Source organism: Debaryomyces hansenii (genome assembly GCF_000006445.2).
Source record: "Debaryomyces hansenii CBS767 chromosome A complete sequence".
Lineage (NCBI taxonomy): Eukaryota > Fungi > Ascomycota > Pichiomycetes > Serinales > Debaryomycetaceae > Debaryomyces > Debaryomyces hansenii.
In genome coordinates, this window is record NC_006046.2 from 1,158,279 (window position 1) to 1,171,012 (window position 12,734).

The following is a 12,734-nucleotide window of genomic DNA, read 5'->3' on the forward strand; positions in this document are numbered from 1 at the left end:
TTTATGTTCAGCCTGTTCTCATGAACATGAAAAAGGTGTTGTGGCAGAAGTTTCTGATATGGTGTGTATATAATATTATATTCTGAAATTTTTCAGAACTCATCGGTATGCACTAAGGATTATTAATACTATTCTTTTGCCGTTACCTCTATTACTTATAAGAAATTGGTTAAGACAATTGGGTAATTTCACTTCTTGCACACATTAGTTTTAGAAATTTCCATTTAGAAGAATTAGCAATAATGACGGATGAATACGCAGAACAAACAGACCAACATCAGGTTGAAGAAGATGAAGAATATTTAAACATGAACGAGGTTGAAGAAGAAGTTCCGGAAGATGATGTAAACGTACCGGCATCAGATGAAGACGAAGATGCTGATATGGATGTTGACGGAGACGACGATACTGAAACATTGGAAATAGATATGTCAAACAATTCGTGGGCATATTTTGACCAACACAAGGACTCGATTTTCACCATTTTCAAGCATCCCACCTTGCCAATGGTTGTCACCGGAGGCGGAGACAATACAGCATTTATGTGGACGACACACACACAACCACCACGCTTTGTTGGTGAATTGCAAGGTCACAAGGAATCGGTCATCAGTGGGGGTTTTACCCACGATGGGAAATACGTTGTCACTGGTGATATGAATGGTTTTATTCAAGTACACAAGTCAACCAAAAGTGGCCAAAAATGGACCAAGTTTGCTGATTTGGAAGAAGTCGAGGAAGTCTTGTGGATTACCGTCCATCCAAGTTTACCTTATTTTGCATTCGGAGCTAACGATGGATCTGTGTGGTGTTACCAGATTGATGAATCCAGTAACTCGCTTGTGCAATTAATGTCAGGTTTCTCGCACTCGTTGGAATGTAACAGTGGTATATTTGTCAACACCGACAAGGGAGAAGACGAATTAACTTTGGTCTCTGTTTCTGAAGACGGTACCGTGGTGAACTGGAATTGTTTCACTGGTGCTGTGAACTACAAATTGCAACCATATGACGACTTCAAAGGTGTTGAAAGCCCTTGGGTCTCTCTCAAAGCCAACAAGAATGTTATTGCCCTTGGTGGACGTGATGGCCAATTGGCTATAATAAATAACGACTCAGGTAAGATTGTTCATACTATCAGAACCCTCGAAAACGCTGAAGATGAAGCTGAGTTGTCTATTGAAGCATTATCCTGGTGTTCCGCACCCCTGATCAATTTGTTGGCTGTTGGTTTAGTCTCGGGTGATTTATTATTGTTCGATACCTTACAATGGAGATTACGTAAATCTGTCAAAATAGACGATACCATAACCAAATTGGAATTCGTTGAGGGAACCCCGTACTTAATTGGTTCTTCGATGAATGGGAAAATATATAAGTGGGATGCTAGAACGGCTGAGGAAATATTTGTTGGTGTCGGTCATAATATGGGTGTTTTAGATTTCGCTGTTTTAGAAAACGGTAATAAATTAATAACTGCTGGTGATGAAGGTGCCGCCTTGGTCTTTGTAACCCAACAGTAAGTTAGTGAAGTACATGGTCATTTTATATAGTGTATTTGTATAGTAATATTGAATAAACTGAATAAATCATAAGCACGTGACAGATATATCTCACGCGTAAATTTTACGCGCTTAAAATGTTTAAATCATATACTCTAGACGTAAATACTACAGATAATTGTTGTTATAGAGAAGGGTAAGATGCCAGTAGAGGACGTAATGCCGGTGGGTTCAGACCCTGTTTTGAGGACATTTTCGAGTGAGGAAGAAATAGCTACAAATGAGGGTACAGAAGTCACACACAACCGATCTAAGAAGCCATCATCATCAGATATGGCATTTTACTATGAAAGATTATTACCCTTCAGGTACGTTTTCCAATGGTTAAATCATTCGCCTAAGCCGACCAAAGACTTCACTATGAGAGAATTTGCATACGAATTCAGATCTGGAGCATATCAACGGTACAACTCCTACATGACACTTGACGAATTCAAAAAATCTGTTGTCAAGGCCAACCCTACTCGTTTCGAAGTTGGAGCTGTATATTCTGTTAATCCAAGAGAGCGTAAGAATTTGCCAAAGCTGGCGTTAAAGCCTTTAAATAAAGAGTTGGTATTTGATATTGATTTAACGGATTACGATGATATCAGAACATGTTGTTCGGGAACCGATATTTGCAAAAAGTGTTGGAAATTCATACAAGTAGCATCAAAGATTATTGACCAAGCATTGAGAGAAGATTTTGGCTTCAAGCACCTAATTTGGGTTTTCTCTGGTAGAAGAGGTGCCCATTGCTGGGTCAGTGATAACAATGCACGTACATTGGACGAAATTACTCGTAAATCAATTGTTGAATACTTGGATGTTTTAGGCAGTAAGCAATCCAAAATAGGGAAGAAGCTGTTAAACTTGAAAAGACCTTTTCATCCACATGTCGAGAGATCATTTAATATTTTAAAGCAAGAGTTCGTCAATATAATACTAGAAGAACAGGACCCATGGTTCACTAGTGCAGATTCACTGAGTGATTCCAAGGCATGGGAGAAAGTCGAAGAATTACTAGCTTTTATGCCTGATATTTCTTTACAAGAAGAATTACGCCAAAAATGGAAAGAACAGCGTACTCTATCTACGTCAAAATCGAAATGGGAAGATATTAATACCATCGCTAAAAAAACTTTAAAGCATCAAAACCAAGTAAATCAATTAAATGAAGCTAAAAAGGATATTATAGTATATTATATGTATCCAAGATTAGATATTGAGGTTTCGAAACAGTTAATCCATTTGTTAAAGTCGCCTTTCTGTATCCATCCTGGAACTGGAAATGTTTGTGTCCCTTTCAATCCTTTAAAAAATTTATCTGACGATAAAGACGATGATTCATATGGCTTTAATCCAATGAATGCACCAAACTTGAGCTTGTTACAAACAGAATTAGAAATTTGGGAGACTAAAAGAATTAAGGGAGATTCAAGCCAACAAGGTGATTCGGAAACTGAATCTGATGATAGGAGAGTCTTAGATTTCGAGAAAACAAGTATGAAACCTTATGTCGACTATTTTGCAAAATTTGTTAATGACTTATTGAAAGACGAATTGAAAGTTGCGAATAATAAAAGGGAAAGAGAGAGTGATCCTTTAGAATTTTGAGAGATGATCAATATAATTCTAGTATGAAGATTTACAAATATTTATGAATTTTATGTCTTGTTGATCATTTCACTGACCGATCGATGATAAAATGAAGCATGCAAACTTGTTAGAATATATGATGTGTACACTTTAGTTAATATATAAATGAATTCGTGAATTTGTAATCTAATGAAAGTTGAATTGAAAGATCAGATGCAACTTTTATGTGACCGGGCAACCAGTCTGACCTAAATTTCCGCTTGGTGGAGGGACTTCCAATCTACCGCTGTAATTCTTAATGACTATAGTTTCTTCAGTGTTGCGTGCATTTTTTGTAGTGCTTTCGGAAGTCAAGTCTTCATGGAACCATTCTAAATATTGCAAGTGCGAATTGTACTTCACATATCCTGAAGTTAATTCTATATCGCCGTAATTTAGATATGGATAGTGCCATTTTGGAACAAAAATAACAGTAGGGATATTTTTTTTCTGTTTATCTTGTTTACTGATTTTAACGGTTAGAATGAATTTACCAGCTTTCATATGAAACTCATTGTTCAAGATAGTACCTACTGAAGCAATAGCATACGGTCTAATGACTGCACTAACAGCTCTAACACCGTCCGGTGAGGAGTAGCAGTTACTGTAATGTCTATATTTAACATTATAAGTACTAGAACTGATTAGGGTAGATGATTGATTAGATTGGATATCTGATGTCCCTGTCTCTTTGTTATCAAACGAAAACTTACTATTAAACTTTGGAGCATCATCCTTATTGAAGGTATCAGATTCTGTAGAGCTATCTCCGTTTTCTCCAGCATTATTATTTTCATTACTCTTTATATTTTCATTACCATTATTATTGTTATTGATGTTGTTGTTCTGCCCATTGAGATCAAGTTTGGTAAAGCTATTACTAATGGTATCACCAAGTTTTAAACTTTGACGACGAATTTTTGATTTCAACATAGATTCGCTGAGTCTTCGAGAAGATAATCTCAAGGAAAACATATTGTTACCTGTAACCAGTGATCTTCTAGTCGAATTAGGTGTATTTGACTTTGAATTTGGGGCAGAATCATTGCTGAGATTAGTATCATGCTTCAAGCAATCGATTCTATCTTCAGGCGACCAGAACGAAAAATCCTCATTATTCCAGCGATCTCCCCACTTATGACAATTAATACTTGTGTAACACCAATAAGTATGTGACATGTTCAGGCCTTCTAGAGCGTTGGAGATGGCATCTAACGCAGAAGTTTGTGAATGATATTTTCCACCGCAATAAGCTTGTTTCTCATCCATGTCAAACGGCATGCCAGTTTCTGACATTAATATTGGTATAGAACCTAAATGTTCTTCACATTCTCTTTTCATTTCTAAAAATTGTTTCTTGATGCAATTTCTAATTGACCTTTCTCCAATAACAAGCCCCATCACTGGATTGTAATAACGACCACGCATAATTCCAAGCGTATCGACATTGTATTTATCGTTCCAAGTCTTAAATAAGAGAGACATACCGTCGTAGTAATGCGGGGCATAAACTGTTTTTGAATCAATAATATGACGATGGTCACCTTTTAACTTTGGAGGAATTTCTAGAACAGGTGGCTCAATAAGTAGGAAACAATCTGGTGTAACAGAACGAATAGTAGCTTTAAATGAGATATAAAAGTCAACAAAATTATTATTACAAAAATATTCTAGACTGATGTCCCGCATGCTCTTATCACTGAAATTATGATTTTTGTTTGGTTTGCTGAAATAATCAGGAATTATCACTTTACACTTATTGTCACTAATATTCAACCTCTCATGTTCTGAATAATTCTTTAACTCGGTGAAATCAATATCCTCATCCCATTGCCATATGCCGTGTTGAGCAAATAGACACTCTCCTATTTTCCAATTAGGATCCCTTTTCCAATGGTACTTGTCGTCATAAAATTTTGATTCTTCAGGCATTAACCAAGCCCGCTCTCCCATTGGATCTACTATTTTGAAATCATTCTTTTGGGGACCCGTAATAGCAATTTTATAAACATCTATCTTACAAGAAAGACCCATCCCTAACTTCATGGCTTGAAAAACAGTTGGCGTAGTTCCAACACGAAGTTGCTGGTTACAAGGGAATTCCTCAATATTTTGATAACCCAATAAACCACAGCTTGGTTCATTCATCAGCTCAAATCCTACCAAACTTCCATTTTCAAGCATTTCTGGCAATGCCAGAGTAACGGCTTTCCAAAAGTATTTAATAGAATTAAAATAATGTCTTTGTAAGTACAGCTGAATATTTTCACCGTTTATCTTACAATTAGGGAAAAACATTTCCCCAGAAAAAAATACCGTAAACATCACCAATGTCGCCAATCTTTTGTAATTCGTTGTCCAAACCATTCTATCATAATTATCTGGGTTTCTTTGTCTATGGAATCTCTCTTCATTATGAAGAATTGCTGCCTCTGTAACTGCAAATCTACGTGGTTGAAGACCTGCCGCATGTAAAGTCCACATAGGAGCACCACTTCCACCACTAAATCTTGACCAGACATCTTGATGTGTCTCAACGAATACGTAAAGCCCCCCAACCCTATTAATGATACGAAGCATATCAATGGTATATGCAATAAAATCATCATCATATTTGCATGGCCCGAAATGTTCCAATGCTTCCCAGGTTATTAAATATCTAATTGTATTATATCCCCACGATTTTATTCTTTCAAAGTGCACCTCGGCCTCCTCAAGAGGAAATGGTCTTCCAACAAACAGTACCTGTTCCCCTTCAAAGAATATATTGTCAGGCTCGCTTCCATTACCGGCATAACTTGGTAAGTTTGGGGTACATGGAAATTTCAGTGCACCATCCACGTTGATACCCTTAAGAACTATCTTTCTACCTTTATTATCCACAAAGCTACCTTGTCCATCAGTTTCTAGCTGACAACAGTCCAAGATATTTGTGCCATTATTAGACGCTTCTGGTATTGGTCCCGACATGCAAGTTCTGTTAACCGATTTAGCCCACGGAAATGCAAATTTAGACGATAAGCTATTTGGATTAGCTTTTTCATTTATAGGATCCGTAATATCATTTCTCATCATCACAAGGAATAAGCTATCAAAAAGAATAAGATGTAAGCATACAATACTAAATTCTAAGATGTGTAAATGATCCAAATATAAATTCAGGTACTTTTTCTTAATGCGAAAACTATCACTTATCTTTTTTTTTAAGTGAATTTTCATTTGATACTGATCTCCATGTGAATTAAAAAACAATGCACGTCAGGATATACTGTATTATAAACAATAAATATGTATGAAATTACAAAAATTAGTTATTACCTAAAGCTCTCTTTTTTATAGAAGCCTGACTACTCAATCTCCAAGAGTCTTTGTCTTTAGAAAATTTGTCAAATAGCGGCACAATCTTATCATTTTTCCTCTTTTCAGAAAGTTTTGCTGCGTCGGTTTTCTTGAAAAAGCCTGGGGCAAGTTCTAACAACCATTTCGCATCAATTACAGTTACACAGTGCATGTACTCCTTCGAAGTCAATAATAGAGTATGATATATCACGTAATCTGGACTTTTACCGAATAACGCAGAAGATGGGTGTAAATGAACAGGAGTTTGCTCAACTAAAGTTTTATATCCTTCTTGTGGGTCCCTCTTTGAAGAATGCTTGAAGAAGCCGGCACATAGTGCCTTTCTGACCCTGTCAATATTAGGACCACATGAAATTATAGGGTGTCGATATTTTGACATAATTAGTACCAATTGCTTCCTGACTTCTTGCGCTCTTTTCATACTTCGATCTTGAATGTAGTTTTCGACGCACCATTGCTTATTGTTACCATTTAAGCTCCAAGAGCGATAAACGTTCAATAGAGTTAAATGATCACCATATTGATGGTGGAAACGATATTTCTTCTGGTCTGCTTGTTTCTGTTTATCTTTAGGTCTATAGAATACTGTCTGAACTGAAAGCATTGCGACGATAGTCAATATTTCGTCTGAACAGCCAAAATCAACTGAAATAATCAAAGTCTTCGCCAAAGCAGGCTCCATAGGAAATTCAGCCATTTTTCTACCCAATTTTGTCAAGTAGCCATCATCATCTAACGCAGATAATGTATATAAATCTTGTAAAGCATTCATCATTGTATTTGTCGGTGGAGGATCCATGAACTCGAAATTCAATAGATCATTAATACCCATTGCTTTCAACATCAAAATTGTATGTGATAAATTCTGTCTTTGAATTTCTGGAACTGTATTAGGCAACATTTCAGTCTTGAATGCACTTTCAGTGTATAGTCTATAGCACTTCCCCGGCCCTGTTCTCCCAGCTCTACCACTTCTCTGGTTTGCTTGTGCCTGGGAAATTGGAGAGATTGTTAATGAGTCCATACCCAATTTGGAATCATATGCATTAATTTTAACAAATCCAGGATCTACAACATAATAGATACCATCAATGGTGATCGATGTTTCTGCAATATTTGTAGCAAGAATAACCTTTCTTGAACCTGGTGGAGTTGCTTCAAATATCTTACTTTGCATTTCAGATGGCAACGCAGAATAAACAGGTAAAATAATTAGTTCTGGTACTGTATCTCCTAAAATCTTCATCCTTTCATAAAGTGCCTCACAACTGGTATCAATTTCCTCCTGCCCAGTCAAAAAGACCAAAATATCTCCCTCAGGTTCAGATATATGTATTTGTATAACTGAGTCTAGAGCAGACGACAAATAGTCCATTTCGGGTTCTCTAGTGTAAAGTATATCGACTGGGTAGGTTCTTCCCGGAATCCTTACAATTGGACAGCTATTGAAATAGTTTGAAAACTTGTTTGCATCAAGTGTTGCAGAAGTAATAATAATTTTCAAATTTGGATTATTGGCCACAGCTTTTTTCAATAATGTGAAAAGAACATCAGTTGCAATAGTTCTTTCATGAGCTTCATCTAACATAATGACAGAATATCTACTCATGAGAGGATCGTTTAAAGCTTCTCTTTGAAGCATCCCATCAGTCATATATTTCATTCTTGTATCCTTGCTCGTTTTATCCTCGAATCTGATTGTATATCCTACATCTTCTCCTACTTTGCAACCATATTCTTCTGCGACTCTTTTTGCAACTGAAACAGCGGCCACTCTTCTAGGTTGAGTACATCCAATAATCTTTTGCTCCCCTTCAACTTTATCTAAGCTTTCTTCAGCCAAATATTGTACAATTTGAGTAGTTTTACCCGATCCAGTTTCACCGACAATTACAAGGAATTGGTTTTCTCTTACAGCCTTTATTAAATCCGCTCTCATAGGGAATATAGGTAATGATTCTCTTTGTTCTTTTATTGAAAGGCTGGTTCGTTTTCCATACGATATATTTTTATCCATTTGTGATTTCTTCCATTCTGATATAAAATTCAGAGTCTTTTCATTAGTTGTTGCAATTTCTGTATTTTGAGCATTATTTGCTCTATTTAAAGGATCGTGTGAATCTTTACTCTTAGCTTTCTCCTGCCTTGCTTGCTTTTCCTTCTCTCGCTGCTCTTTCAAACGTTCTTCTTTAATGTCTTTTGCTAGCCTCGAACCATTCATTGCAGCTCTACTAAGTGAGCCCTCAGGGTTTTTAATAATTTTAACTGGGGCCAATTCTACTGAACTTTGTGTCTGGCCCTTTAAAAATGCAGGTTCATCATGATTCAACTCTATATCAATTTCTAAATCATCATCATTATTATCATCATTAGTCGTATCATCTCTAAATGCAGCATTTGGATCTTCATCTTGTAATAATTCAGGATAGTCTTTGGCAGACATTGCGCCTGATGCTATTAATTGTCTTATTTCCCAGCGTTCAGGCGAAGTTAACCTTCTCTTGACACCTCTATTTGATTGTTTACTTTGTTCGTCAGTGTTTCGTACTCTACCTTCTCTTTCTTCTTTTGCATTTTGGTTGATTTCTTCGCTCCTATCTAATCCCGTAGCTTGGTCTATACCTCTCATCGATAAGCTGATTTTTTCTCTAGGAAGTCTTCTACCAACTTGAGAGGTTGGTTTTTCAATCAGCAAAACCTTAACAAAAATTTCTTGGTTCAATTTTAAAACATCTGAAGGGTTTTGAATTCTTGTTCTCCCATCAAACGAGATTTGGGAAACATGGCATAATCCAGACTGAAATGATTTTGGGTCGTTTAATCTTATAAATGCCCCGTAGGTAGTTATGTTGCTTACATATCCCTTATATACATTTCCCGCTTCTATTGGCTCGTCCTTCACTGTATAGCGTCTTTCGTGATTTCCATTATGATTTCTTTCGAGTTTAACATCCACTTTCGTATTTGTATCTTCTTCCTTTGAAATATCTTTGTATTCATTCGCAAAATCTTCTTCAGTCCATCGTACTGGTTTGTCAGGAATATTTAAACTTTTGAATACTTTTGAATCGGTCCCTTGTCTATTGTTGGGTACATTATCAATTGGTTCTTCTTTAACGGGTACGTGATATAAATATTCATCAATTAACAGAAATATCTCATCTACGAATTCCTGTGGAAAGTCTCCAGCTCCGTTGCTCTTTAATACATCAATAAAGCCTCCTAGTCTAGAATTCCTGTTAACGTTATTTCGTGTAGCCGATTGTTCATATAAACTAGTAACAAACTTTGATAAAGTAAAATCTTTATCTGAAACTCCCAAATGCTTTGTTACTAATTCAGACAATTGACCATCAAGTGGTTTGCCCTTGTCACGTATATCCAGAGACATTTATGTATGTAGTATAAGCTTATTGATAGGTATAAATTTTTTGCAAGGTTCTAATCATCTCTTCAAGAACGTTATCATAGTGACACAAAAATACCAAAATCGATAAAAGTGTCTACAGTTTCTACAGCCGAAGTCAAAGTGAATCATAGCAATTCATAACGCTAATTAGTGTATATACGAATACAGGGAAATAAAAGGTTGAGTACCCGAGGATATAAATGATGCTCTATAACGAAATTTAAAAGTTAAGCAATTTCAACATAAGCCTATTTGATAGTACGGTTCTGGTCTACTCAACCACTTTGATACCTTCTTTATCAACTACTTTAATATAACAACCCTTGAAATCAATTGGCATTCTGGTTTCTAATTCCTTTAAGCATTCCTTCAACAATTTCAATCCTTCGTCAAATTTCATATCTTTTCTATAATGTCTGTCCAATAAGGATGTACAATAAAATGCAGCATATCCATGAGCTGCGTAGGGTAATTCCACTTGCGTACCCAAGTAGTCTATCCAATTCAAACTAGGTTGATCGTTATTCACATCATAACCACCGATCAACACATTTACCTGGTATGGTTTACGCGATCTGATAGATGTAGCCAATTGATTTCTAACGAACGATGCAGTTGCCTTAGGACTCAATTCAACGTCATTTTCACGCATAGTATGTAACTGAATGTTAGCCTGGATGTATTCTGCAAACTGGACGGTGTCACCAGCCTCACCTGTGAACGCAACTAAGTTGTGGGTGTTCAATTTACGGGTCTTATCATCTGTATCCTTCAACACTGAAATACCTCTGGTTGCTGCCTTCGATGTGGCGATGATTGTCGAGTCTTGTACTCTGATACCTAAAATAATATCCATGATTTAAAGATTGAAGTATGCTTGAATAACTAAACGGAAAAAAAAAATTTATTGTAATTTCTCTTGTGCAAAACTATCGAGTGATATTGAATTGTCTAATACCTAACTATTAAATTGGTACCAATGTATGAACAGTTAATATTTAAATAAGCTTAAAGGTATTAGCGTATATTACACCGTATAAACACCAAAGCTATTTGCCATCCGAGTAATCGTTGCAAGAGTAGTCGTGTGTGCATACCGAAATTTTACTACCTGGACCACATCTACGGGACGATTTGTACATTTTACGGACACATATAGCGTATATTACTAGTTTCATTGGGCCAATTCGACTACTTACTAAGCTGGGAAAGCTTTCTATCAATGATAGACGAAATTAACTTGCTCAAAGCACTATTTTCGTTCTCGATCTGGTTGGCCAAGTTGATCTCGATCTGCTTTTCAATCAACTTTCCAGTCAAATCCACCTCAATATTAACAGTGGCCCCTTCGTGCTTCATGGGCATGATAACCTTCGCCTGGGTGTAACTGACCATCATGATGGAAAATTCACTCGTATCGTAGTTGACATCGGTCACCGTCAACGACGTTCCATCGATGGCAATGAACCCCTTCTCCACAATGTAGCTCATATACTCCTTATCTCTCAATCTGAACGTGAATGTGATCGCATTGCCATCAGGCACTCTCTTGGTGATTTCGGCCACCGTATCTACATGTCCCTGTACAACATGTCCACCCATCCGGACATCACTAGTAACGGCTCGTTCCAAATTCACTTTGCTGTCCACCTTCAAGTCTCCAAGGTTGGATCTTCTCAAAGTTTCAGGAGCAATTCCGACCTTGAATTGCGTCTGTTCCTTATTGAATTCAGTCACCGTCAAGCAAACCCCGTTGGTGCAAATCGAATCTCCTAAATGAACATCAGTCAAGATCGATGCGCAATCTCCAATAGTCATGGAAACACCATTACCTCCAGCTGCCGAGGTATCTTGGTCCTTGTATTCAAGGACCGTACCAACTTGTTCAACTAACCCAGTAAACATGATCTACAGTCTATATAGGAGGGTAATTAGTCATGATTTTGACACCTTATGTACTTTGCAATCACCGATTACGCTACCGGTGTTTTGTAGTGTACTATGATACGCGTAAATTTAAGACCAATAATTTTTCACTTTTCATCGTCCTCCAATGAACCGATTGTATAGTACAAACAGACTAGTCCGTTTAAAATTGTGAAAAGGCTGTGTAAAGGATAGACAATGCCATTCAGATTCCCAGTTCAATTCGAACTTCCTAAACACTGTTACGTGAATGGTAGAGTGATCAAGGATCAATTCAAAAGATTACAGTATGCCGAGCATGAGGTTACCAGAAATGCATTAAGATATATCGCCAGAAACACCGAATTACTGGCTAGGGTTAGATTGGAGGCACAGTTACAGTTAACAGCTATGCCTAAATACACTTCGTACAGTCAGATCAAGAATAGGTGTGTTGCATCGGGACATGCAAAGTCTGTGCTCACCGACTTTAAGCTCAACAGAGTATGTTTGTATCAGGAGGTTAATATGACATAGAAGTGTCTTTGTAGTACGTTTGTGGTGCTGGGCGGTGCCTGGTTGGTGCCTAGATGGTACTAACGTACTGAGAAGAGCTTCTGTTGTATATACTGACCGAATCAGTTTGGATGGCCCATTCTGGACTCAAGACATCATATACTAACAATTTTAGACCGCTTTCAGAGACAGAGCTAGAGCAGGGTTAATTCCTGGTGTTTCAAAGGCCTCGTGGTAATGGAACACTAAGGACGTTCATTTCTTCGTGTTCATATTGTAAATAGATCAAAATAAACTAATTTTCGGAACAATCATCATCTTTTGATATCTTTTTTTTTCGGGTTTGGTGATAACTAGAAACACAA

At 37.0% G+C, this 12,734-nt stretch overlaps 7 protein-coding genes across 7 annotated transcripts; 3 read left to right on the forward strand and 4 right to left on the reverse strand. All coding sequences in view use genetic code 12, as the record gives it.

Annotated features, from left to right (window-relative positions):
- Positions 1-242: 242 nt before the first annotated feature.
- On the forward strand, positions 243-1,523 carry DEHA2D13816g (DEHA2D13816p; the record flags this gene model as incomplete). The annotated part of the gene is made up of 1 exon (XM_459078.1): positions 243-1,523. One exon carries the CDS (start codon positions 243-245, stop codon positions 1,521-1,523), a length of 1,281 nt encoding a protein of 426 aa, XP_459078.2.
- Positions 1,524-1,703: 180 nt separating this feature from the next.
- On the forward strand, positions 1,704-3,158 carry DEHA2D13838g (DEHA2D13838p; the record flags this gene model as incomplete). The annotated part of the gene is made up of 1 exon (XM_459079.2): positions 1,704-3,158. The coding sequence occupies one exon, from the start codon at positions 1,704-1,706 to the stop codon at positions 3,156-3,158; it is 1,455 nt and encodes a 484-aa protein (XP_459079.2).
- A 204-nt stretch (positions 3,159-3,362) lies between these two features.
- On the reverse strand, positions 3,363-6,398 carry DEHA2D13860g (DEHA2D13860p; the record flags this gene model as incomplete). Its single annotated transcript, XM_459080.1, has 1 exon — positions 3,363-6,398. One exon carries the CDS (start codon positions 6,396-6,398, stop codon positions 3,363-3,365), a length of 3,036 nt encoding a protein of 1,011 aa, XP_459080.2.
- An 88-nt stretch (positions 6,399-6,486) lies between these two features.
- DEHA2D13882g (DEHA2D13882p) lies at positions 6,487-9,930 on the reverse strand (the record flags this gene model as incomplete). Its single annotated transcript, XM_459081.1, has 1 exon — positions 6,487-9,930. One exon carries the CDS (start codon positions 9,928-9,930, stop codon positions 6,487-6,489), a length of 3,444 nt encoding a protein of 1,147 aa, XP_459081.2.
- Positions 9,931-10,219: 289 nt separating this feature from the next.
- On the reverse strand, positions 10,220-10,804 carry DEHA2D13904g (DEHA2D13904p; the record flags this gene model as incomplete). The annotated part of the gene is made up of 1 exon (XM_459082.1): positions 10,220-10,804. The coding sequence occupies one exon, from the start codon at positions 10,802-10,804 to the stop codon at positions 10,220-10,222; it is 585 nt and encodes a 194-aa protein (XP_459082.1).
- A 335-nt stretch (positions 10,805-11,139) lies between these two features.
- Positions 11,140-11,853, reverse strand: DEHA2D13926g (DEHA2D13926p; the record flags this gene model as incomplete). The annotated part of the gene is made up of 1 exon (XM_459083.1): positions 11,140-11,853. The coding sequence occupies one exon, from the start codon at positions 11,851-11,853 to the stop codon at positions 11,140-11,142; it is 714 nt and encodes a 237-aa protein (XP_459083.1).
- Positions 11,854-12,072: 219 nt separating this feature from the next.
- DEHA2D13948g (mitochondrial 37S ribosomal protein MRP2) lies at positions 12,073-12,390 on the forward strand (the record flags this gene model as incomplete). The annotated part of the gene is made up of 1 exon (XM_459084.1): positions 12,073-12,390. One exon carries the CDS (start codon positions 12,073-12,075, stop codon positions 12,388-12,390), a length of 318 nt encoding a protein of 105 aa, XP_459084.2.
- Positions 12,391-12,734: the final 344 nt, after the last annotated feature.